Consider the following 27,691-nt stretch of genomic DNA (forward strand, 5'->3'; position numbering starts at 1 on the left):
TTACTTCCTCATTTGGCTGGTGGAGCTCTCGTTTAACTGCACAGGTTGATGAACTTTCACTTCGGTTTTCAAAGGGAAAAGACAAAAAAGAGAGAAGAAAAAGAGGTGGTTCCCAGCACATCTCAGATCTGTGACAGGCAAAGATGAGTCAGACCCACCCTGGCCGGGGTCCACAACAGCAGGCAGTAAGAAAAGAACTCATGAATTCTGGGGCAAGTGAAGGTTTTTCCACCAGGGATGCTCTCCCGGGTTATTTCAGGCTCATTCCCGGCATCGGGCACATTTCTGACCCTCAGGAATGCATGAAAAAGATATTTAAAACCCAGCATTTTAAACAGCACCTGATGGTGCAAAGCCTCCTTCAAGCACCTCCACACCTGAGGGATCCTGTGCTGGGAGAGTGCAGCAGAACAGCAAAAACCAGCCAAGCCCACCTAACCTACGGGTGCCTCCATCAAAAGACCACTTCAGAGACACACAGCCTGTGCGCAGCAAAGACCGACAGCCACTTCCCGACAGAAAGCTGAGGTTTTCTTTACTTGTTCCTTACCTTGCTGCAAACAAATATGCCCCAAATACACTTTTAGGCAGCAGGAAGTGCTGGGGACTCAGCAGGGGTTAAGCTCTGGGACCATTTGGATGCTGCAGACAGCTCTGCCCACAACTCTGCACCTCTGTGGAGCTGCAAGGTGACACATCAGAGCAGGGCTGCCCCTTCCCAGCCAGACATACAGGCATACTCTGTGGGAGGAAGCCGGGTGACCAAACACTTTTGCAGTGGCATCCTCTTCAGTCCGAAGACCGACTGATGACAAGCAAGCCTTACCACCACTTCCCAGCTGTTCCCAGTCATGGTTATGTCTTTGCATTGCACCCAGGCTCCCAGGAACTCCCTGGAACCCTCCTGCAGTGCTGGGCAGTCATGGGATGGAAAGGCAGCACGCTGCCCCATCTATCCTGCCTCTGGCACAGAGCCTCCTCTGATCCACAAAGGTCTGGCCGGGGGGGTCAGTGGTACAGAAACAGGAAAATGTTCCTAAGATCACAACTAAAGAAGCAGGATGGCTTTCTGCTGCTGGAACAGCTGCTATGCAAGCAGAACACCCGGAGCCTTTGACTCTTCTTTGCTCCATTTAGACTTGCAGAACGCCACACACCTCATCACAAGACCACCACAAGGCAGTAATACTGGAAAGGAAAGAGAAAATTGCTGTGTTATTTATAACCTAGGAAGGCGATGGAGCAAAGCATATGACATTTCATAGTATCGTTTTAACTCCTACTTCTCAGTAACAGGTCTTTTTTTGCAACATAAATAAGAACAAACAGGAGTTTATAAAAAGAAATGAGAAGGAAATCGTATTAGGAGAATTTTGCACTCATCTTTCATTTGTAAGACATGACTAAACCTGTTGCTGTAAAAGCCATGGGCAAAAGACTTCAACATCATTCAGATCACAGCCAGGAAGACCCTTAACCAATTCCTGAAATCTGTTAAGCCTTTTCACTAACTGAGAGACAGGAGACCAGGAGAAACAAAGCGGCATATTTAACTTCTCAGATGATCTCAAAACCTTTTGCTCACCAGCACAGATACACATCTGAGACACCAAGGCTGTGGTTTCAGTGTGCTGGGTTTCCCGGGGTAGAGTTAATTTTCCTCATAGTAGCTGGTATGGGACCATGTTTTGGGTTTGTGCTGAAATAACACAGGGTTGTTTTCATTACTGCTGAGCAGAGCTCACACAATCGAGGCCTTTTCTGCCCTCTCACCAGCCCAGCAGTGAGCAGGCTGGGGCTGTACAAGAAGCTGGGAGGACACACAGCCAGGACAGCTGATCCCAACTGACCAAAGGGATATCCCACACCACATGGTGTCATGCTCAGCATATAAAGCTGGGGGAAGAAGGAAGGAAGGGGGGTATGTTCTGCGTGGAGACCTCATAGCAGCCTTCCAGTGTCTAAAGGGGGCTTTAGGGATGCTGGGGAGGGACTCTTCATCAGGGACTGTAGTGACAGGACAAGGGGTAACGCGTTAAACTCGGAAAGCTTAGATTGGCTATAAGGAGGAAATTCTTTCCTGTTAGGGTGGTGAGACACTGGAATCGGTTGCCCAGGGAGGTTGTGAGTGCTCCATCCCTGGCAGTGTTCAAGGCCAGGTTGGATGAAGCCTTGTGTGGGATGGTTTAGTGTGAGGTGTCCCTGTCCTTGGCAGGAGGGTCAGAACTAGATGATCTTGAGGTCCTTTCCAACCCTAACTATTCTATGATTCTGTGTTCAGAGTGACGGCATCTGTCTTCCCCAGTAACCATTACCTGTGATGTTGCCCTGCTGTCCTGGGGATGGCTGAACACCTGCCTGATGACAGATAGTGGTGAATGAATTCCTTGGTTTGTTTTGCTTCTGTGTTCAGCTTTTACTTTACCTATCAAAGTGTCTTTACCTCAACCCATGAGTTTTCTCTCTCTTACTCTCCTGATTCTCTTCCCCCATCCCACAGGGTGGGAGAGAGGAAGTAGGTGTGTGGGCCTTAGTTTCCGACTGGGGTTGAACCACAATGGCTCTTTTTGGTGCCAACAAGGGGCCCAAAGGGCTCGAGATCACGACAGATTTGATTGGAACGTGCTAGACTGAATTTATAGCTGTTACTGCTGTTGAGCTATTAATGGACAGGCTCCTGCGCTTGCCATAGGGCTTGCTTGCCCCACTGTATCTCAGAGTCTAGTGCTCTTTTGTGGCTGCTTTTTGCTTTCACCCCTTGCTGCACTGCTGTGCTGCTGTGTTTGGGAATGTTCTGGTAACAGCAGTGGTGATGCCCCTGGGCTGATGGATGTTGCAGCTCCTGGAGGCAATACAGAGGACCAAGCACGACTTTCATGAAGGCTCCCTGTGCAAAACCAGCTTCCTGAGGGTGTTAGACTTTCATACGGAAAAAAACATGCTCTTGAAACTGGCAGCATGGAACACCACAGGTGTTTTGGTCTACACACCCCAGTGAGTATTTGCTTTGCTAAAGGAAACAGTCATTTATTGCATCAGCACTGAGAAAAGCGTTATTACTGTCTTCCTCATCAGAAAAAGTTGCTGGGAAAATTAAACAATTGTGGATGGCTGTATTGCAGTGAAAACTCTTTAGCCCTTAACCAGCAGGAGACAGGCAGGAGAAAGCGAGTGCTCAATCAAGTGTAGGTCTATTGCCGGGATATTTTAAATAGTTCCTGGAACTCATACATTCCCCTCCTGCCTCAAGCATCCCCTCTGCCTTCAGCACGGCCTGGGTCAGACCCTCAAGCCGTACTCTTGCAATTTAACCTCCTGGCTTGCTAAGAGCAACAAGGCTCCCAATTTTAAATGTGATTTTTACACACTATTAGGCAAAGTCTAGATGTTTTCTGCCAGGGAAATTGCCTCCCTGTTGGAGACACTGGAAATTGACTTGGAGACAGGCATTCACTCCCCAGATTTACACCCCAAACTGAACTCTAGGTTCTGCTGGAGTGGTTATTGATGGGCAGCCCTGAACTCAGGCTGGTACAGAGCCAGTATCTTTAGAAGAGGTATTTTCACATGCTTGCCAAAATGACCATCTTCTCTCACTCTCTGAAACCATGCCACAGTAGTGAGCACTCCATCTGACCACAGAACAGGGAGAACAGAGAAGAACTGATTTCAATAACACAGCCAATGGCAACTTCTTTTACTTCTTGGAAAATGACAATCCCATTTTAAGATCCGAGGTAGCGGGATCCCAGCTTGGTTTTGCCTAAAATATCTATTTTTCCTCTGTCTTCTATAAAAAAAAGATACTGCTATCGCTCAAGTGCTTTCCACTGGGCTTACAATAAAAAGTACCTTTTACAGTCAGAAAGTCCCAAACAAGTTTCAAGTTCAAAAGTTTACAGCTGTTCTGCTTAAGATTTCAGAAAGCTCTTGGAACCGCCTTTCAGCTTCGATGATTTATCATATGCTTGGGAGACCTAAACCTCAATACAGTTTGCTGATGCCTTTTAACACAAGCTACTGTGTTTAACCAAGATGATACTGGCTCGCTCACCACAACAAAGCACATGCTATAAGTAACCAGCCCAAGCGTTTCCCACAAGAACAGTGGCCTGTAGCAGGTATTTACATGAATCTTACTATAACTTAACATGTTTTCAAATTGCTTATACTACACCTATGTGTGATTGATAAGAAAGCTATTATCCACACTCTAGGAAGAGTACAAACCCTGTTCAATAACACAAGTTTTATGTGAAAAAAAATCACACAGGAGGGCAAGATGATCTTAAGGCCTTTTCCAACCCTAACTATTCTATGATTCTATGAATAAAGAGCAGCAACAAATTCAGAAATACCTGTGAACTTCTTGAAGATTTTAACTTCTTAAATGTGCAATTAATATGCTTGTCCAAATAACTAGTATGGGGGGAGCTTCATTTTGTTGTTATTGTTATTTGGGTCGCTGGTCTGGGGGCTTTTTAACAAGTAGAAGGTAGCAGGTACAGCTTCACCTACAGAGAGTAAAGCTTCTTGGCAGGCTAGAACCCAGGACACATGGCGTGCTTTGCCATAAGCACACTCATGTTCTTTGAGAAGCCATCAGCAAGAAGGCCGACAGCCATCAGGCAGAATACGCACCAGGATGAATGCAGGCTTATCATGAATAGTTTTTTGATAACTACTTCCTGTATCATCCACCCTGGAATAACAACCACTTATCCTTACAATCCTTATGCTACTTCTACTGACTTGTGTGATACCCATGAGATTAAAGAGAAATCTCCATTGAAAAACCCTAGCTTGTCTCACTTGCCTTTAAGACCAGAACCTTTTTATATCATAGTTCTGGTCAAGTCTATCTTAAGTCTAGAGAGAGCTGCAGAGAACTGAAGGAACTGCAATGCATGACTATAAAATAGGCCTCCAACTTCCTCTTATCCACAGAATACAACAGTTAACAGAGTCTACATCATATTTTTATGTTGTTATAGATAAGGGAATCCAACAGCAAACTCTAAGGAGCTGGTTTATAAGCCTTTAAACCACTGAGCCTAAAGCATGAAGTTCCCTTTCAAACAGGCCTCAGTGAAGTCAAAGTGAAGCAGCTGATGCCTGTGTTTCAACATTTTCAATGTTATTCTCAACATTATAGAGGAACGTGGGGTTTTTTGTTCTGTTTTTTTACCACCACAAGCACCAAAGGTCAATACTGAAACTGTGATTGGAGTTAGCGCTGACAAAATGGAAACAAGGATAAGGAAGTGTGAACTCTTACTAGAATAAACCAAGTCAAGTCTCCAGCTCCCAGACAGTAAGAAGCCTTGTGCACTCCAACACCTCTGCCAGGACAGGAAGAACAGGAAATGTTTGTGGTTTTGGCTGACCATACAGGTCACCTGTATCACTTTCTGAAGAACCACATGTGCACAGCCATAACTTCCGATGACCGTAGCAGTAAATCCCACCTAACCCATAGTGCTCCACCACCCATGTGTGTACCAGGTGAACTGTGATCCCTCACAGCGTTAGCAGAACAGCCTAGAAATGCAGTCTCAGGTGGCAGTAGCTAACATTAAGTACTTGCCTCCAAACAGGGAGCTTTATGTGTCATTTAATCACCTATTAGTGTCACCCAAATTTTGAACATTCACATTTTGAAAGTTTCGTTTTAAAAATATAAACAGGCAATTTTGTCCATCTGAAGGTACTGCACATTTAAAAGCACTATGGCATCCTGAAAATCAGAAACTTGAAACACTTTGCATATATTTAATTTTTAACCCTTTATTCTGAGGATTTTTTGGTCGCCAATGCGAATTGACTTATTACTTCTATGCACTTATCATATAAACTTCTAGTTCTTACACATTTATCTGTTACAAGAAATAAAAAGCCATTTCTGCTGCAGAAAAGCCAGCACGTTCACCTGAAATATGGTGCTTGTTTCTAAACATCAAGAAGTTCTGTATGTCACACAGGCGGTTGGCAACTAGCTGAAGTCTGCTGAAACTCTTCACGCCGTTAAGTCACTCTTACCATCTCTCCAATGAAAGGATCTCCCGTGTTCATCGAGAATCCCATCTTTTTCTCAGAGTGGAAGCTCTTTCTTCTATGTCAAGAACGCAGTTACTTTACTACCTCCACATCCTTGTCAAATTTGCCAGTGTTTTTTTCATGTTAAAACCATGCTGTGGAAAGGAACTGAGGACAGTATGAAACAGTGCAAACCCTGTTTCTTCAATAAAGCAGGCTGAAAGCAGGAAGAGCTAGACAAAATCTACTGCCTCAGCAGCACCACCCCCATGCATCATACTGTGGCCTAGTGCAGTCCTTCAGAAGTCTTCCTATCCCTAGACTGAAAGCAGAAACCTTCCAGAGAAACAGACTCCCCAAAATAGGCTTCCTACTTATTCCTCCTCTGCGGCAGCAGGCCCTGCACTCCTGCTCAGCCTCTGGAAGGATGGCACAGGCCCCTGCAAGTCACCAATGGCTTAGAAAGCTTTTGTCAGGAGACAGTTATGGAAACCCTTGATTTCCAGTTCCATGCTTTGAAGCAGACAAAAGTTAGAGATTCAGCAAAAGGCAGCTTCTGAGCCAAATAACCTCAAGTCTTTAACAAAGCAAAGACAGGGTAGAGGCTGGTGGAAAGCACATTCCTGTATACAACACCCTCAGCATCCCTGCTCAGCTTGGGCCTGGATATGCTAGGCATCTAGCCTGGCCTGCTTTGTCAGAATCTTTTGCCATGGGGTAAAGAGCTGCTTTTGTACCTTTAGTACCAGTCTTCTCACAAAAGCATCTCAATCAGAAGTTCACTTTCTGCATACAGTCCATTCAAATGCTCTAGCCAAACACAGCTACCAGCCCACCAGGGCAGAGTAATGTGCAGCAACTCACTGCCTTGAATTTTAGATTTAGTCTTTGTCCTGCAGATCACGTTCCAGTAATAGGTATCAAGCTATAAAATGTTATTACAATCAGACACTACAGCAAGGAACAGGGAAAAAAACCACAATCACAAAAGGAAAAAGTTAAATTTATTCATCAAAGCAGGCTGCCTCTGAGCCATCACACATTCCATGGGTGGGAAGGAAAGACAACTACTACTCCTGACATGTCCCCTGCCCTCCTAACAATACAAATCTCTCCTCTTCTGGAGAGGAAAAGGAGGACATGCATTTCTTAAACTGTATGTATACACTGTTTAAATGGTGGGGAGAAAATCAGACATTTAAAGAGTCTGCCAACTTTCACTAAGACCCAAGCTCTGATAACATCACCTGTGTTCCTCTGTAGATTAAGAGTTATTAACTGACTTACCTCTGCCACAAAACCTGAAAATTAATCCTATCTAGGTTTGGCAAATACAATGCAAGTTACACTTTCTGCTTTTCTGCTAACTCTGCTAATGACTATTTTCTTTCTTACCTTCCTCCCCCTAACCTGCCTGACGTCATAGCAGCTGGATCCCCCTGACATTGCAGAGTCCAGATCTTTAACAGTGACTACAGATGGACAAGTATCAAGTGAATCTCAGTTATAAGAGGCATCCTCCAGCAACGCCATACAGCCAAGTGACCTGCAAACACGTGAGCAAGTAAGTGCAATTGCCTTAGCGTGGCACAGCAATTCCATGGCCCCTGCAATCAGCATGGCAGTACTTCAGTGCCTTTAACCACTGTTACACAGTGGTGTCAGCAAACATTGCTGATGGGACTAAACCATCCAGAAGCACATACTTTTAAAGGAAGGATAAAGACTCTTGAGTACAAATGGTACCTGCCCACCTTTTGGAAGGAGGGTGCACAGCACATTTCTGTCTCCTCAGGTCTTCTATCACACTCACTACCATAGCATCTGAAAGTGCTGAAAGGTAAATACAACCTCCTTGTAGAAAGAAGGTATGTCCTGCACATCTCTTCACAGTGGAGAAGGGCAATTCACTTGTTAGTGCATGCTTATGTTTCCCAATAGCTTTAGACAACATTCTTTATCGGAGACTCAAACCATTCCACTAACATGAAATACTTTATTGAAACCACCTTTTTGGCATCAAGGCTTATTCCGACACAGAACTGTAAGGCCAAGCTGCCAACAGAAGGCAACTGCTTTTATCCAGTAAGTGCACATCCATCTAAGAGAATGTTGGGAATGCTGGAAAGAAGCACATTTTAGTTCCCTCTCTCTTTTCCTTATCCTTCATCTGTACTTGGACCTCTCTTTGTCTTTTGATTTCTTAGGACTTCTGTTTTTGTCTGCTTTTTTGTCCCAGTCTCTTACTCGGAAGTCATCCCTGTATTTGTCTTTTGGTTTGCTGTAAGAATAGTCTCTCTCTTGAGATCGGCTGCGACTCCGATGCCTGTCTTTCCTCTCGCTCTTCATCTTCTCTCTACAGCGTTCTCCTTCATGCCTTCGCTCAGAATCCTGTAAAAAGGAATTGGATAGATATGCAAGTTACAGACAAAAGGGGTAAATACAGAAAGGCATGAAGAGAACTAGAAGTCAGGCAAGGTTGGCTCCTTAGCTAAGGCTGGTACTTTCTGGAATACATTCACATCCATGATGTGAAAACGTAACACATAAAAAACCCCACTGTAACTATATGAAGAAGACAGGTCTAAAGTTTTTGCCAGCATTTATGGAAAAAAGCATGGCTGCTAGGCATACTACTACTCGTATTTCCTAAGGAGCTTTAGTGAAAAGTGGTTATACCAGAGATTCAGCTCAGACGGATATTGCCAAACTCTTCATAAGCATCACACGAGCTTCTAAGCTAGATTTGAATTGTGACTTCTTATTTAAGCAATGCAAGTATTTCGATCATAGGTTTTGGTTCAAGCCTCACAGGCATCCCAGTACTATGAAGATGCAGAACACTTTCTAAGACAGCCCGTAATAATCCTTAATGGCCTAAATTCTAGGCCTCAGAAAAACGAACATCATTACAGAAACCCCATATACGCAAATCACTTCCCTGAAGCTAGAAGTCCACAAGAAATTCAGCATGGTAAATCCAATCCTTTTAAATGTACTGTGAAACAATAACACAAGGTGTAGGAGTTGAAATGGAAATAACAAATTAATGAAAAAAATCCGTTGTTATTTTGCAGGCTGCTGGGAAAGACCCATACAGAAAACACATGGGAATACACTCATACACAGATAAAGTAAATTCTAAGGGGTTCAAGTCTCTCTAATTTAAATGGCCTAAGAAGGAGAGACAAACAGTATGTACCACAAATGGTAATGGAGTTTGAGCACACACACAAAAATTCATGAGAAAAAAAAAAAATGCTGCGAGTTCAGGTAGCCAAAACTGAGGAAATTCTGAATTTCCCTGGCTTTCTGCATGTTGTCACCAAGAATGTTGACTGGGTGGCTCAGTGCACAGAATGTATTTGCTCCAGAGAGAAACGAAGCTTATTTAACAAAGGGGGAATGGCTGTCAGTAGGTCACCTGCTTTTCGTATTGTCCTAGGCAGACAGTATGAAACCAGTGTACTAGTGAATGAAGGAACGATCGTCCCATTACTCAGATTGTGAAATGTCACACTAACAAGATTATGGCAATATGCTAAAATGACTGTGTGGAGACACCAACACCTCTACAAGTCACAGTATCACAGCAGTTTTAAAAGTAAAATGATTAAAACCACTTACAAAGTTGCCATTTCATTTCAAGGAACTCTAAAGAACTTCTTAATACACAACGCTGAGTTCTGACATGTGAACTAACATTTCAAGCGCTACTGAAAACTAGCTTGTTTTTATTATTCAGATAAAGGAGGGAGCTTCAGAATCCTGAGGAAAAATACGTATACAACTTGCTATTAAGAAAGTGGCAGGTACTTCTGTTTTGAAGGCACAATCACCTGGAAGTTTGGTATCGGGTGACTGTATCAGGGCAGATACTGTTTGATGGATTTTAATTACACCAGTGTTAAACACAGATTGGTATGAACTATGAAAAATGTCTGCACTAAATTATACAATATTTGTTTCTTCATGTCAGATACAACTTTCATTTTTGTGAATATGCGCTCTTGACAGCAGCATTCACAACTGTATGGCTAAAACCTGTATTGCATGTACAGACAAGCTGACTTGATTTATTTAGAAGAATAGCAAAAAACTCAACTCCAAGCAGAGCTTTTATCCAGGAAGACAGAGACCAGGATGGTTCCCAGAGCAAACACTACCTCTTAGAACTGCATAGATAATGCTGGAATACCACAGTTACAAGGAGCAACATAACCCACCTGGATCAACACACACATCACTAATCACAGATTTCATCCTTATCAACACAACCAAGAATTTCTACTGCTGCTGGGCACTGCTTGCACTGGGCTTGCTGCACTGCTGCCTTCGATAGTTTGTTGCTGAAGCTTCCTCCCAGCACATGGGAGAAACAGGAGAAAAGTGTAACAGGACTCTCAGCTGGAAAACCTAGCAAGTCAACCCTGCAGACATGTTACTGGCCAAGTCAGGGCAGGCAACAGGTTAGTGAAGACTTGAAAGTAAAGACAAATAGCCCATGTTGAATGCCATACAAAAGGGCAACTTGCTGAAAGGTTTAAAAGAAGTCATAGGAGCATGGGGCCAGCTAAACCCAATGACCTTCACAGAAACATCTAAGGTACAGATGTCCGGGGCAAGTCTGAAAGTGCCACAAGGTCAACACAGTAGCTAATATGTCCACAGTGTAAATTAAAAGGATGTAGTAGTTTGAATTAGTAGAATTAATTGCATCTTAGTCCCTGCCCCGATCGGTTACCTTTCCCCTTAAATACGATTTTACCCTTTGGAGTCTTTGGCACAGAAAAAGACCAACAGTTTAAGCTACTAAAAATAACAGTATTTTATATCAAATCCTTTATACCCTATCCAAGTCAGGAATACGCTGTTTTGCCACTGGCAGAGGAAGAAAAAGATTCCTACTTAAAAACAGGCGCTCTCTTCCTGCTGAAGTTCAGATTTCTCAACCCAAGATCACAGCCTCTTATCAGTCAATGAGTAAGTTATGATCACTCCAAACCTTAACCCAGCACTGGGCTGGTGAACACATACAAGGAAGGAAATATCAAAAGAGGGAAAGATACTTTTCTGGAAGTTCATAACTACTTGGCCAAAAGCAGTAACTTGTCAAACAGTACCTGCAGGTAAACCAGCTAGAAATGCCATGACCACAACAGCAGAATAAATATGCCACCTCTACATACATTAAACACACTAGTTTAAAGATTAAAAGAAGCAAACAAATAGAGACAGCCTTTTCAGGAGGGAGATTTTGATAAACTTGACACTAAATAGAAAGAGTGTCCAATAAGCAGTAAGAGCCGGGAACTGAAACCAGAAAAATCCCTATCTCTGGCAACACCATGCACTACAGAAACCTGAAAAATTTACTGGATTGTGCTATACTCCACAGATCCAGTTATCCAAAAAATAAAAAGATCCAAGGAGCCAAAAAAACACAGAGAAAACTGGAAAGGGAACAAAGTCATAATATAGATCTCAAGGAGAAGCATGCCCTGTATTCAAAAACCTCTACCAAATCCTATTCACAAACCTACAGGTAGTCCAGCCTCCTACTCCAGACCCACAGCCTGTTACCTACCAGAAGGAAGCCACAACATCCTGCCTCGTCTACCCTCTGGAATCAAGTCAAACAGCACAAGATTCAAAAATATATTCTTAAAACATCAACACAGAGACTGAAGATTCAGGAAGCAGTTGGCAGACTAAAAAAAAAAGATGAGTCAAAATATACTAAATAAAAAAAGAAAAGGCAAAACAAAACAGCAAGAGAACAGAAAAACCACTCAACATCATGGAAACTATTCAGAAAATAAATCCCCTTCAAGTCATAGCTGGGGCCGGTAGCATGAATTCCACTTTCAGCTGCCAGAACTTCTCGTTGTAAGACCTTGTTCTCTGTTAATTATAATCTCTGCCACAGAAGGGGCTTAAGGTGGAAGTTTCTATATGAAAGCACAACTACTGTGGTTTCTGGCCAACCAATTGCAGAAGGTCTGCTGTTGTTTCGTTTTAAAATTCTTACCTCAAATATATTCTAATATGCCTAAAATAGGGTTATGGTAAAATGCCTTGTTTGCCAATATAAAAATGCTGCCATTCAAAGAACCTTCTACACCGTTATACTTTGTGCTGGCCTCAGTTATTCACACCGAACATACTCTGCCTCAAGAACATGCTTCCTCCCCATGGTCTTGTACCAGTTCCCCAGATTATGCTCAAATTAGAAGTAAAATTAAAAAAAATAAAATTTACATTTCATATATGCTAAACAGGATTTGTCAGCTAAGCTGCCTGCAGATTTAATCCGGAGAGGGTCAAGCCAAAAGTACTTACTGAATCTCTAAATGAGACTGAGTACATACTGCTCAGTATTATATATATTATATATATATATATATATATATATATATATATATATATATATAATATTCACAGCTCCACAAGAGAACTATGTTGCTTGCCAACAGAGAATAGAAGTAAGCATTCACCTGTGATTTTGGGTGTAAGAAGGCTCAGCTATCTACACCAAAATGGGTAAAGATAAGCAACAGAGAGGAAAGAAGTAGGAAAGAAGACAATACCAGAATACAGCAGCAGCAGACCCAGGAACAAGCCACAACAGGAGCAGATGACTACATCACAAAAAGATATACAGAGACACTGAAGAGATCACAGAGTGAAGCACTAGAAAATACTCTCTTCTAGAACCTGGAAGTAGCACCAGGAATCCCTCTTGTCTTTGTATTTCCGTGCTATGAAATCCACTGCTAATGTGCCTCCCAGTCCCCTTGTAATAATTACAGCGAAGGTTAACAGCCTACTGCTGCCAGTGCCTGCTGTACCACCTGCAGGGGTGGAGACACCTCAATGACTTTTAAAGGTTCTCTGCTGGTACCAGCCATTTCCAGGCATGTAATTTCTGAACCATCAAGGACAAAGATCACTTCCAGAAATACCTGTTTCAAGAATGTTAAAACCACAGTGCCTATTGGCCAAAACAATGGGAGGAAGTCTAAACCAGCATTAGCCCAGACATATCCTATGTGTATGCTCCAATGGAGACTTTAATTATCTGAACAGGTCCCTCTCCTAAACCCAAAGAATCCCAACAGAATTGGTATGCAAACAGTGACAAAAAGACTGGTACCATGAATGAGCAATAGGGCTCACTGGTGGCACTGAAAAAATGTAATTGCTAATGTTCATGAGAAAAGTTATTTTTAGCATCACAGCAAGAAGTGATGCAATGGGACAACAGAACCATGTATGCTCTCTGTACGCAGAAATTAAAGCAGCATTCAAAACTCATGCCAAGACAATGGCTTTATTTACTGTGGCTGGAACCTTATCACTTTCTGCAAAGTTGCTAGAAGACAGCTTTGCTCTCACTCATAAAGCTTGCATTGTTAAAATACCGGGGTTTGGTTTGGTTTTCAGTTTAGCTCAGTTCTCCCTAATGCTCACTCTTCAGTGGGGGTTAACCCTTCACTTCATCATTGCAGACATCGTTTCTACAAAACATCAACATCTTGACTATCCTGAGTTCACAGGAAATGTGAGAATGCTGACCTGACAGGCTGCAGCGGAACCAGTGAATGACAAAACTACCGTCTTCTGATGATCTCCTCCACAGCCCTAGTCCCATAGCACCACATGTTCACACAGTACAGATGTGAGCAAACCCTCATACTGATTTTACACAAATGCTTCCAAAACAGTTAAGGAAAAATAAAAAAAGATAATGCAAAGAGATTGTGTTTCTGATTCCATGTGGGAAAAAGCAAAAAAACTGGTCTGGCAAGAAAATGAGGAATAGTTCGCGTTTGTGAAAGATGATTAACTACTGCGAATATGCAAACAGGTTCAAAGTGCTATAGAGCTCCTACTTTATGAGAGGCTACACTGCCTCTTCAGGATGTTTTGGCAAAAAGCCTTCAGACATGCCAAAGCTTCAAAAGTCCAGGAAGATCTGTAAAGACTCTTTCATAATCAGACACTAACATCAGCCTTCTGTATGCTTACAATTGGTATATTTTTGGGACTTTGCACACCATGTGCTCAGCTCAATATCACACTTTTTTACTGGCTTCTCTTATTAAGAGAACAATATACAACAGATATAAAGTTAATGCATGAAGAGGTAAGTACCTTAGATTTTTTGGTCCTCCTGTCCTCCTCTTCATCTTCAGAGTAGTGGTGCTTTTTCTTCTTTTGTTTTTTAGCTGAGTGTGACTGACTTGTTTGAGACTCTTCTATGTCCTCATCCAGCACAAGGTCATACTTGGCACTGACGGTGCTGGTTAAGCACAAATCTGTTACTTAACATCAATAAATAGCAGAACATAAAAGCTTGTGAAGCAAGCAAATCCTTGTTTATCAGATCAGGTTTTACCAAGACTTGCCACGTATTTCAGTCAGAACATGACTGTACCCACTAACAAAAAATACAGGCGTGCTAAAATGACTGAATTCTGTCCTGTCAAATAGTACAGTCAGATCCCAATTCTCTTCTGCCTGTGGATATCTGAACAAGCTACTGTCTTTTTTTCTCTCATGCTTACCACAACCGAATTATGTCAGTGCATGTGGTATTGTTTTGGATGCTGCTTTCTTAGAACTCTGTTATGCCTACGTCATTCCAAAGGCTATAGACTGGGGACATGATTTACCTGCATGAACACAGAAATGAAACAGCACATTCTGATTTAACTGAATTCATCAGAGTCATCAAATGAAAAATGCAAAATGCTTAATTCCACCTCAAACACCAAATTGGCAAGCTTTAAGAGTAAGAAGTCTTTTCCAGGCTGTTTTCATAAACTACTTAGTTTAAAAAACACCTTTGGCCAGAAAAGGATACTCCTGCTTTGGTTTTACCTTCTCTTTCAGAGCAAGGTTTGAAGGTTTTGAAGGTTTGTCACATTCCTTTTCATACTCTCTGAAATCATCCTTGGTATACTGCCCACCTGTCCACAGGAAAATATATTCAATTCATTCCAACTAAAAAAACAATCAAGACCCATACCTATCATTAGTTTCTGCATACAAATTAAAGGCTCTTCATAACCATACAGTTCCAGAAACAACACTGCCATCTGGGTAACAGAGTAGAAGAGAGTAGGAGGCATTGTTATTTTCTGTCCTTCTCTTGCTTGCAGATCCCATGAAACAACACGTTTTCTTCTCACTCATGACCAGTGGAGACAACATATGAACATGATCACAAAGCAGGACTCAGAAACTGGTTTAGTCCCATTTTGATGTCACACTGCTTAAAATTCCATTACCATGAAAGCCCACAGACTGTTCTCACTATTAAATGACTTTTTGCTCTGGGCTGCACAAAAAGGGAAACCTCCAAGATGGCTTACAGCATAAGAATTCAAACGGGAAACAATAAAATGTCATGTCTTGATTTACAAGGGGGCGTAACAGGTTTTGTTTTCTATCCCTTCACTTCAAAAGGGCCAGCTCAGGCACAGATTAATGAACTATTCTACAGCAACGTACTGCCATCTCACGGTCATACTTAAAACTGCAATATTATCTGGCTAGGTCAGAAATAGCTATTGCAGGTGGACGGACAATGCTTCCACCTAGGTAATTTTTGGAGTACCATATAGGCACAGCAAGATGACAATATAGTTAGTTTCCCAATATTTAGGGCATTTTAGACCCATGTTACCAGATGTAGAAAAGTTTTCCATGTAGTCAGTTAGTACAGGACACATTGTAGAACATGGTATAGATTACAAAGTCATCTTAGCTCTGTGCAAGAGAAGTTCCAGTACCTCAGTGCCCATGACCAGTCCCCAAGCTGGACAAATCATATGCAAACAACTGAGGGTTGACTCCATTTTTAGGCAAAGACACACAACAACTTCACCACTGCAGTGCACAGTCAATCTCTCCAAGAACAGTGTTTTCCTCACTTCCCAAGAGCCAAGTAACCATTGTATCCACCTCTCCCACCATCTTTTTCCTCCCAGAACATCCTCGAATACCTGAAATTAGGTTTTTATAACATACAGCCCGCTATGCAATACACTTGACCTACAGGGGAAATCCCTGACCTGAATACTGACCTTTTTCTTGTATACACCCAAGCGTCATACAGTGAATAAAGAAACTAGAAAGTAACAATATACTGCCATATTATTTTGCTAGGAAGTAATATAGAAACACATCCCTTTAAAAGCTTGAGAGGAACAAATGACTTGGTGGCAAAAATACATCCAATAAAAAGGTAATCCATGGCAATGCAATGTTAATGTAACAGTAGTAAACCCTTCTACACTTTCTTATGGAACAAGCGAAGAGTGAGCAACACTGTTGCTCTCTTTATTACAGTACCACGAAAATTTATATTCCTGAAGATGACATGATTTAAACTTGTAACAATTGCTTCACTTTTGTATAATACTTAAGAGTTTAGAAGTCATAGCGTAGCAAGTTTATGAGGGCCAAAGAATCCCAAGTGCACCTACCTTTTCCCTTCCACTTAATCTTTGCAACAGACTGGCTAAAATCCACATGTATTCGTCTGTCATCTATCAGCACATTGTCCATTTTGAAGTAGGCTTTCTCACAGTCTTCCTCCTGATATTAATGTGTCCAGAAAACTTTGAGTCATGATTATTTCACAGGCATACTTACTGAAGAGCTTAAGCACAAATCCAACTGCTCAATGGCATACATACAGAAACAGTTATGCTTTGTCCAAATGTCATTTCAAATTCCAATTCTTCAGTTCAGCTCACTTTTTTAAAAATTTGCCAATCCAGTTTGGCACATGCAATACAGTCAGAAAACTAAGGAAGAGAACAACTAGTAAAAGGTCCACTTTAAGTACATAAGTAGGCTAAAGAAAAGTGAAAACGCTTTTCCAGTGTTTTCTAGTATTCCTCACAGAGATAGCAGATAAAAACAAGAAGCTATGCAACACCAAAAGAACTTTCATTATCAATCTCACTGTAAGAGCAGCATATTGGTAAAAGCAAGCAGCATTTACAAGCACAATACAGGACACTATTGTACAAGCTGATCTACCTTCTTCCATACACCCTCCTCTCTTTATGCAGGAAGCATTCTTTTTCTCCTAGCATTCCCTTCTTTAACTCTTCAAAGTCCCAATATGCTCTGGGGAAAAAAGGGACCTGCTCCCCTCCTACTGGTTTCAAGACAACCTGAGAACAACACATTTGTATTGCTCACTTGAATAGAGAAAGACCCACATATTTGCCTCATTTAGGACCTACGACTTCTTTAACTAGATCAGCATGAGAAAATAGTAGCTACCCCACACTTGACCGAAACTGAACTTTTATAAGCAGAATCTACAGATAGCATACCTGAAAAAACATACCTTTTCAAACTCAATGAAAGCGTAACAGAGAGATTCGCCAGTTTTCCAGTCTCTAATCACTTCACAGCTGAAAAATGGATAAGAAATTAAAATGTCAATGCTGTTGGAGCAAAACACATAGGACAGGCAAGCACTGCTTAAAAGGGAGAGTAGCAAACAAAACAAAAACCAAAACCAAACTGCCACAAAAAAAAAAAAAATCCACAAAAAACCCTAACACAAACCCAAACCAACCACGAAACCCCTTGAAGGTATTAGAACACTGGATTCTGAGCCCCTACTGATGTGGGGGTATCTACACAGAAAAAAATCCATGTGACATCACTTGAGTAATAATTACACTTACCTCACAAGTGGTTAACATGAGGTATTGAACTAAGGATGAATTTCTGATTAATGAAACAAAACCTATCTTCCACCATTACTGTTCATTAATTTTTTTGGCATTAATTTTGTATTAATGCATGACAAGAAATTTCACATTCTCTTTTCTCAATCATTTTAAGGAAAGTTTGAACAGGTATCATGTGACAAACTTTCTCTTCTTAACAAGCACCTCTTTAGTTGCCATCTTCTTACCAGACAGTTAACTGGGCAAAAATAATAAGTGTGAAGTATTGCATCAGTAGATGCAAAATGGGAACAAAAAAATACAGGCCTATATGCCTGTAGCGCACAAACTGGTAGAAGCTCAATGCAGAACAGAGTTAGCATGCACTTGAATAAACAGGACCTACTAAGGACCATCTGAATAAATCTAAATGAATGTCTCTGAAAGAGTCAATATGCTTATGTGCGATGATGATCTATTTGAGGCAGTCTTTGGAAATACCTCTGGAAATTCTAATAAACTCCTGCACCAAGGGCTTTTGGGAAAACTAAGCAGCAATGGTGGAAGAAACATCATTGCATTGGTAAACATGTGAAAGCCCAGGTAAGAGTAAACAGTTATCTCTCACTGAGAAAGTAAAGAGGTCACCAGTGGAGTTTGCTGATGATACTAAATTGTTAAAGGTGGGAAAGACTGAAAAAACTGCAGCAAGTTCCTAGGAGACCAACTGAAGAACAAGATGGCAAACAGTGTTCAACACAGATAAATGCAACAAGCTGCAATTTCTTTAACAATTCTGGTCTCTCATCCTGAGACGAAAACAAAAGAACAGAAAAAAGCTGCGAAAAGGAAAACAAGATCAGGAAAACGCTTGTACAAAGCATGAGTATTTAGGCTAGTACTCTAAGCAAGAAAAAAAGATTACTTCAGCATATAGAATAGAGAGGTGTAGGAAAGCAAGTTTCACTGCTCATCATGTCTTCTGATACCAGTACTAGGGGGAATCAACTGAAACTACTACAAGTGAAACTCAAAACTGAAAAAGGCAGCAGGCATGAGGAACATCTTAACAAGAAGTGTATCAGATGCTAGAAATGTTTCCTGCTTTATGGCAAACCATACATACTCCAATGGAAAAAAAAATCCAGAGACTGTACCTACCTCATGTAGCACCTGAGATAAAAACTGCTGAAAGGAGGGAGAGGATTGGGGATGGGGAGAGTATCATATGCTTCCCTTGCTCCTACACTTCCCTAGGCTCTCACTTAAAACCACTGCTAGGACAGGATATTCATCTTACTAGATCTGACTTTGTATTGCTGTTGTTCTGGTCTCTATTCAAATACATGCAGTCACAGCATAAGTCTCCAGAGACAGCAGAGCATTACTTAACAGCCAAACCTAAACATATTGGTAGAAATCAACTTCAGCTTCCACACAGAAGGTTTTCTTTTTTCTTCTACAATAATTACCTTTTAATGGGACCAAATCGTGAAAATATTATCTCTAAGTCTTCATCTGTGGTCACAGGATTCAGTTTACAGACAAACAGCACATTTTCTGGTGGCTTGATCTCTGCATCTGGTAAGTCTCCCACCTGCGCCATACAGAAAAAGAATTTCATCACTTCTGCCTAAAGCTTTACATTTTAGTGCCACAAGTGCAGTGGCAACGTATCTTTTCGTATGATTTCAAGACACATTCCTGTCACAAAATGAAATATTATCTGCAGAACAGGTTATCAGCCCCACTGCTGCTGCTGCAGAACAAGAGCAGATCTTCTGCAACACTGTGGCCACATCTGGACTGACTTTGATATTAGCCTCTGCTACAAACTGTTCACCCTAAATTTGTATCTGGTAGTTGTAAAGAAGTGTGAGGGGTTCACCCATCCTTCAACAGCATCTGTGCTTTTTTTCTTTAAAAAAAAAAGACAGACTTCAAAGCCTCTCCACATGTGTCCTGGGTTCAGCAGTAGCAGTCATTTTTTCTCCTTCTTAGTAGCTGGCGCAGTGCTGTGGTTTTGACTTTTGGCCTGGGAACAGCGCTGATAACACCGATGTTTTTAGTTACTGCTCAAATGTTTAGTCTGACCAAGGACTTCGTGAGTCTCACGCTCTGCCAGGGAGAAGGGGAAGCTGGGAGGAAGCAGAGACAGGACACCTGACCCAAACTAGCCAAAGAGGTATTCCATACCACAGCACGTCATGCCCGGGATGTAACTGGGAGTTACCCGGAAGGGCTGGCTCACTGCTCAGTTGGGCTGGTTTTCGACAGGCGGTATAGTATTCTCTTCCCTTGTTATTTCCCTTATCATTACTATTATTGGTAGTAGTAGTAGTGGTTTGTGTTATACCTTAGTTTCTGGGCTGTTCTTTTCTCAGCCCGTGGGAGTTACATTCTTTCCATTCTCCTCCCAGTCCCTCCGGGAGTGGGGGGACTGGGGAGAAGAAAGGACTGGGGAGGAGTGGACTGCGTGGCTAACCTGACAACAGGGTTTAAACCACAACAGTTTGTTACTATATGGAGTTTACAACTACGAGCAGTTACTAAACATCATTTTTAAGGAAGAACATAAAGTTAATCAATGTTAAATTCAAGTAATCCCATGGAAGGAAGACTGCTGTCACACTAACAACGCAATCGCTATGCCACTCTATGTACTGGGAAGAGATTATCACTTATGAGTTCAGCTCTCTTTCACACATGCTAAAACTTTTTCAGGATTACAGATATTCAGCAGCATACTATGTATGTTATGGGTTTTTTAATTGGATGCATTTCTAGCAAGTTTTCATAAAGCCTCAACTAGTCCACATTTAATCCTGTCTTTGAAAACAGAGTATCACCCACTTTATCAGAAAACCACCTTCAGTGCTCATGCTTAATCCTTTTCACTGTACCACAGACACTTAACAGCACAGATTCTGAGCCATGACATCATAACCAGATAAGCAATTTCAAGATAAACAGTACACATTCTCCTAGTCTTCATATAACATGCCCACACACAGGAATAACACTTAAAAGGTAAAAGCAGAAAGATGTTGTTCACCATTTCCAGAAGAATGGCACGAGTTTTTGCTTCTTTTTCTGCCTGAAATTCTTCTATTTCCTCCGCAGACCGTCCTTTCATGTCATCAATTTCTTCATCTGCTCCTATTCTGCCACTCTGCAAAATGAAGGAAAAAGCTATATAATACCAAGCCATGGCCAAAAATTCTTTCTTACTTTCCAAATGTTACTTGGATGACCTTCTCCCTCACCCCCAACATATGAAAAATGCTTAAGCACGCATCTCTGCGGAACTGGGCTCTCATTCTGGTTTTGACACTTAGATTAAGAAAAGAGAGATGATGTTATTGTTGTGTTTCAGGCACTATGTACTTCGCATGAACTTTCAGGCCCAATCATATTCAGTTAGATACTCTACACTCTTTTATACTCCCATTTCATATTTAACACCTGACTTTCCCCCAAGAAGCTATCATAAACACTCACATCCAGCTGTTCTTTAGTAGGTTCTGGTGAGCGATCAGGAACAGACAAGCCAGGCGGATCTTCAAATGGATCATCTAAAATTACTGTATGGTTTATCCTTATGGAAAACAAAATCAAGACCAGCATCAGTCATATGCAAATAAAACTCTCTTTACCCAAGTAAGAACAAACTGGTCCCCCTGATTTTCAGTTATATTCCCAACAGCCAAACATACTGTATGCTTGTTAATACCAGTACTGATGCTTTTATAAAGGCAACACAGTTGCACATTTTCTTACATAATTGTTTAATTTAGTACATGCTTATTTTACCAATAATACTGCAATAAAATAGTACTTAAGATACCATGTACAGGTCACCTGACATCACTATATACTAATTTTGTTTCCAAAAAAGATTGTGTAATGATAATGTATTCCTCAAAAAGGGACATTACAAGCAGTCACACCTGATATCTTGATATGGGATAAAATCCTTATCTACAAAGGTTTCATTAATTGTCTTCAATACATCCATGCCTTCTGTCACTTCTCCAAACACTGTATGCACACCATCCAGGTAATCCAGGTTTTCCCCTGTAGTAATAAGAAACTACAAAAGAAGATATAAAACAAGTAACAAAAAATCAGTGTTTGAGTTTTACCTTAGGAGAGGTACAACTGCCAATGAAATCAGTGGGGAAAAAAAACCCTTCTTCCTGATCTTTGCAGAAGATTAGTCTTCTTCCATTAGCTCTGAGAACATGAGCTGCTGGAAGAAAACCTACAGCTTGCAGGCACAGCCTGAGGAAGAACGGCTCTCTCAGACAAGTCTCCTTCCACAAGAGCTCCAGTCTTCAGCTTATAGGACCCTGAATTGGTTTGATTCAGTAACCTGGCAGAAAACCAGACCAGCAGAGGAAGAGCAGGTACCTATCTGCCAGGTAGATTTGTTGAGCAGGATCAGGAAAGCTTGTAACAGGCATCACAGCTGATGCTGTGAGAGAATGAAGAACAATGCTACCCTCTGGGCAGCAGTGAGCTGAGCTCAAATCACATGTATATCAAACTGCATTCAGCAGGTACATTTTCACAGTTTTAGTAAAGCTTCCACAGTTCTACCTTCACCTAACTGTATCCAGACTTTTTTGTTCCTTCCCTTGTATCACAATCCATCTCTTCCCCCAAACCAGGATGCAGTAGCATTGAGAGGAGAACTGGAACATACAGGAGCATTGACTTAGATCAGTCCGAACTGGCACTGAAATGCGTCCTAACACAAATCAGGTATTTTGCTTTAGGGCAAAACTGAAACTATGAAAATTGATACAAACTGAACACTTGGTAACAAATTAAAGATGGAGGATACTTGGTAATGAACAAAGGAGGAAGAAGCAGATATGCACAAAGAACATAACCACTACATCCATGCTTTACAATCTGACTGGTAACATCTCACTCCCCATTCTCTGCAACACAGTAGTATTTGTTATAGGCTACTTTAAGCTACATTGTATTTGTGAGCCAACTCCACATAATTTTTTACTGGAATTATTCTTTCCCAAAGAAGCAGCTGCAATAATGTTTCTGGGAACTACATTCATTCATATATGACTGTGCATATGCTAGCAGGCTGCATTCTTACATATAAATACAATTGTCATCTCCTTTCTCCTAAACTCCCCACCCAAACAATTTTATACATACAATACAGGGAAGCAGCAAAAGAAACTCCATGCATTACAAGCTCTAGCTGGAATAAACCCATAGGCTTTTTAATTGCTCTTCAATTAATAAACCCCCCCTTTTTAAAAATAAAACATATGGATATTACAAGTGAGGCATTTTTTTATGTATCAAAGTGACAACGCATCTAAAATAATAACTTAGAAATAATATTCTAACAGATTAGAGCTTTAAATATACCTACAGCAAAAGATCTGTGCACATGAATAGGGAATAGTAAAAGGAACAAAAGACTTTCAAAACCTGTTTTATACCAGTACTCAAAAACTGTTTTATACCAGTACTGGGATAAGACTACAAACTTATATTGTGTTATTAATGTACATTTATATAACCATATCAAGGAACTTTCATTTTAGTTACTCAGATGTGTACTAGGGCTTTCCAACACTGTATGCTGACCTGTGATCCATGCTGACCACTGCCATTGTTCACCATTGACACAGTTCCCTTCTTTTTGTGCTTGATTCTCGGCACTTTCTCCGCCTCAAAAAATCTAGCTTGATCACCATACAGTTGGCTGAAACATATACAACAAATATTTTACAAGACAAAGGGATTCTAAAAAGTGAGATAAACAAATGCCGTAAAACAGTAAAGAAATCACCTTGTATATTTTTATATTGGCATTCGAGTAGAACCAGAATTTACATTGTGACTATGCACGTTTTTCTGGACCTGCGCACTTACATAATTCACTTCTTATTACAGGGAACAACAGATTTGTCTCTGTGGCATCTCACTGAGATTTGATTTTGCTCGCCTGGGGATTTTTTTGTTTGGGGGGGGCTGTGTATTTGTGTGTTTTTAAATGCAGTATATAATATTTTTCTAACGCATAAAGCAAATACCAATTTTAGTAAGTAAATTCTGTAAAAATAAGTTAATCCATGCTTGGAAAGTTTAATAAATAATGTCAAAAATTTCTCTTCCAAAGTAAGTGGAAAGCCACTAAATCTATGTGTAAACCTAGTTCAGCATATAGACAGGACTGTATACAGTAACTTGACAAACACAGGATCAGGCAAACTGTTAAATTCTTTTTTAATTTTTTAATTCTAACCCTGATAATCACTCATTTTGTCTCACTCCATAACTGACAGAGGCATGGTCACGACACACATTTGCTCAAATTTAAGGACAGTGTTGTGTTTGAACTCATTTTCCTAAGCATGTGTAAGCCTCTGTGAAGACAGGATTCAAATTAAACTTTGCCTGCATCAGTTTTCTGAGTAGCAAGAACAGAAACTCCAATTTAACGGACTTCAGCAGCAATGAACGGGTAGAAAAGACAAACTGCCATTCTCCATGCTAGCAACAAAACAGAATCTGCCACTCTCTCATCACACTATACCTCCCTATCTGCCATACCAATGAGTCTCAGAAGAGAAATCCCTATAAAAGAGCAGAATGTCAAAATAAACTTGATCTACCCATGTGCAGAGACAGCTCAGATCTGCTAAATTTACCTACCTAGACTTGCTCTGCTTAACGCAATATAACGCTTCTAGGATCACCAGAGTGGTGATCCACAGATCCTTGTGTTCAAAGTTTTGTATTAAGAGGCTCTGACAGACCAGCCTGACAAAGGTCAATGCTGGTCTAGTAACGCTGCCTCTGTCCAAACCGAGCTATTTATCTCTGCATAATGTGCTCGCCAGCACTCCAAGTTTAGTTCTGCTCTGCAATTCTAATTCTCCTTCTAATAACACTTTCAAAGGAATCATATAGAACATATGCACTTTGCTAGCTTCCATCCAGGCTGTTTGAATGATTTCTTCTACTTCAATATGCGTGACAACTAACATCTTAAACAGGAAAGAAAAGTGATTTCCTTACACATGTACAATATGGCTAAAATCAACTCAAGTAAATTTTTGGATCAGCAAGATTACTTTGCTTTGAAGTACACAGAGGACATCATATATAGCCTTTATATTCCCATCCTGCTCAATTAAATGTTACAAAAGTTACAAAAATAAAAATGTTACAGAAACTGCTAATGCTTTCGCTTTCTGCAGAGCACTTCGTTACAATACTTCTCTTACTAAACCAAAACTGTAGTTATTTGCTTTAGCTTTTAAATAATCAGAAATTCATGTACAACTTCTTAGCTGTAACTTTGCTTTTAAGGTCAGAGATAGAACACTGTCCAGAAAAAAGCAATCTGAATGGCAAAAGGCAGCACAGTAATTAAAAAAGGTATTTAGGTATGACGACCAAAGAAGCTTATACATCAACATTTTTATCTCCTGTCAGTAACTCAACCCCAAGAGAGCTGAAGACAATTTAACTGGAAGCCCTATTTCCCCATACAACTTCTCTGCCAATTAAGTAACACAGAAGTTTCACTTACCAAAATATGGATTCCCCTCCACGGCCAGTTCCCATGGGGTCTCCAGTTTGTATAATAAAATCTCTCTGTCACCAAGAAGAACACACAAGATATTGATCTCGTGACTGTCAATTTAAACCAACAAAATGGAAAAAAAAAAAAAAAAAAGGAATTGAGACTACTCACCTGAACATTATGAATAAGACAATAGTTGTAGTACTTGACTTTGCAGAGCTTCAGAAAATTCAGACAAGCTGTAAGAAATTACACCTACATTTACTACAGTAAACCCCAGATATCATAAGCACAGATATAACAGATAGCCAGTTCAACATGTGGAAAAGTATTTTTGGAGCAGTCTTTATTAAGACTTAGCAGCGCACAACCTATAAATGCTGTGAGAAATGCTCTAAGGAGAGGTAACATTTCCTCCCTTCTTAAAGCCAATCTCTAGTGATTCAAAGAACCCTAAATACAGCTGTTTATACAGAAACACGTTTTTTCCTCTGCACTTTCTTTCCAAACACCGAAGAAAGACCACAGTTCCTTCCCAATTCAGAATATATTTGCCTTTTTTTTATTACTATACATTACATTTATAGTAAAGGCGCAACTTAAAAAATCCAAGCTTCTCCACAGCAACTGTTGGAATGTTTCAAGCACGTACATACAAGCTGCGCAGGGGGACCGCTCACAGCCACTGCAGACTCCGCACTCGCTGGAATCTAATCCCAGGACTGGGGCCCGACGGGAAGTGCTAAACTCCAGGGTGGGAGACAGGAAAGATGCGCCGCTGACAGAAACCACCCGCTTGAAGCCCCCTCTCTGTGGAGGTCGTGCCGGCAACCCCAACCTCCAGCGGCCAGAACGCCAGCAAAGAGCCCAGCGCCCCTTTCTCCTTCCCTGCACAGCGGAAAGCCGGGGGAAGCTTCGCAGCGGCCGCAGGGGAGCAAGCGGCGACGAAACGCAAGGCCCTACGTTTTTTTAACCGTATTTCCCGGTATTTCCCCGCCGCTCAGGCGCCATGCAGGCACGGATGGCAGCGGTAAAAGCTGTGTGTGCCACCCCCCTTCGGCTCCTACCGCGGGGCCGCTCCTCCGTGTACAGGTCGATGACCAGATCTCCCACGGTAGTCTCCAGCAGCACCGCCATGATGCTCACCCGCTTCCGCACGGCACGGCGGCTCAACCCGCCCTCGCTAGGCCGCCCCCTGCCGGCGCGGAGGCTCCCTGCTGCAAGCACCTCCCCTTCCGCGGTGCTGGGGACACCCACAAGCGCTTCGGCCTCGGGGCCGACCAAGCTCTGGCGGCTGCGGCCTTCACCGCGGCTGCCGGGGAGGCTGCATGCCTCTTCCCTCTAGCGGGATCAGGGCGGGGGACAGCGGGGCAGGCTGCCGCGGAGCCCTGCTCCCTGAAGGGGAAGGGGGTATAGAGCGTGACTCTCCCCAGGAGCAACCTGCTCTGTCAGGGTACGCGTTTTGAGGCCGATCATGCAGGTTTTGAGAGTGATGCTCACCAGCGAGGGGTGTGTGTGCTTATACTATATAGTCAAAGAAAACCGGGTTTACCTCACAGTTATTAATAGAAGGCTATAAAGTGATTAACAGGCCAAATATTTGCGTTGAGTACGCGGTCAGAACACAACCTGTAGAGCTTACTGTGGGTGACAGAAAGAACAGACAAGCAAACTGAATTTATTCCTTTCCAGTTGACACTCCAGGGTGTCAACCCGCTACAGAGTGTTGTTGGGCATATGTGTTACAGCTGAACTAATGTAAAGGCTCTTAACCTTCAAAACGAGGGGTCCTGCTGCCAGGCAGAGAGCTTCCACTTGAGGCTGTGCTCTCTTTGCCTCTTTGTGGATTGCGCTCTGGTACTTGTCACACCATGAGTCAATTCAAGTCACTAATCTGTTGGAAAACAATTTATTTCTTATTGCTGAATTTAATTTGTGACAAATTAGTGACCTGAACTTGCACCATACAATACAAGGGAACCAGGGAAGGGGGAGAACAGGGATGCACAGGTGGGAGCAAAGGTGCATGTATGGTTGGTAAGGGCAGGACCTCCCCTTTAAGTAGCAATAATAGTAATATCAGATCATCGCCTTCTATTACAGCACCTTTATAAGTAGCCAAGTAGGGAATTTGCCCACTTTTCATCACTATCCTGCTGCGTTATGGTCCTGGAGACATGGTGAGCTGATCCTGGGACCAAGATGTGCACTGCAGAAAAGTTGTGTTCTGCTTCTATAGCATACTAGTTTTCAAAGCTGTTTGTGCTATCATGTGTTTTAGAGTGCTGTATTGGTTTTGTGACTCTGTACATCAATCCTAAATTGATTCAAGGCTTGTTTTAAGCTATACTGTACAACAGTTATTCATGGAAGA

At 41.6% G+C, this 27,691-nt stretch overlaps 1 protein-coding gene across 1 annotated transcript; it reads right to left on the reverse strand.

The window, feature by feature from the left end:
* Positions 1-8,012: 8,012 nt before the first annotated feature.
* On the reverse strand, positions 8,013-26,518 carry PPIL4 (peptidylprolyl isomerase like 4). The gene is made up of 13 exons (XM_065680546.1): positions 26,385-26,518; positions 25,489-25,556; positions 25,324-25,388; positions 23,370-23,487; positions 21,692-21,834; positions 21,243-21,339; positions 20,797-20,913; positions 19,214-19,338; positions 17,411-17,477; positions 16,533-16,644; positions 14,906-15,011; positions 14,194-14,332; positions 8,013-8,427 (listed from the first exon to the last, which is right to left on the reverse strand). The coding sequence occupies exons 1-13, from the start codon at positions 26,452-26,454 to the stop codon at positions 8,203-8,205; spliced, it is 1,452 nt and encodes a 483-aa protein (XP_065536618.1). The 5' UTR covers positions 26,455-26,518; the 3' UTR covers positions 8,013-8,202.
* Positions 26,519-27,691: the final 1,173 nt, after the last annotated feature.

This window comes from Lathamus discolor, chromosome 5 (assembly GCF_037157495.1).
Source record: "Lathamus discolor isolate bLatDis1 chromosome 5, bLatDis1.hap1, whole genome shotgun sequence".
Taxonomy (NCBI): Eukaryota; Metazoa; Chordata; class Aves; order Psittaciformes; family Psittacidae; genus Lathamus; species Lathamus discolor.

What these genes read in the sequence shown, in the direction of transcription:
- PPIL4 (XM_065680546.1), bottom strand. Translation starts at nt 26,454, where the DNA reads ATGGCGGTGCTGCTGGAGACTACCGTGGGAGATCTGGTCATCGACCTG. An exon ending in GTCTTATTCATAATGTTCAG is followed by an intron (nt 25,389 to 25,488) that starts GTGAGTAGTCTC and finishes TCTTGGTGACAG; the next exon opens with AGAGATTTTATTATACAAAC. An exon ending in GTGCCATTCTTCTGGAAATG is followed by an intron (nt 19,339 to 20,796) that starts GTGAACAACATC and finishes TGTATGGCGCAG; the next exon opens with GTGGGAGACTTACCAGATGC.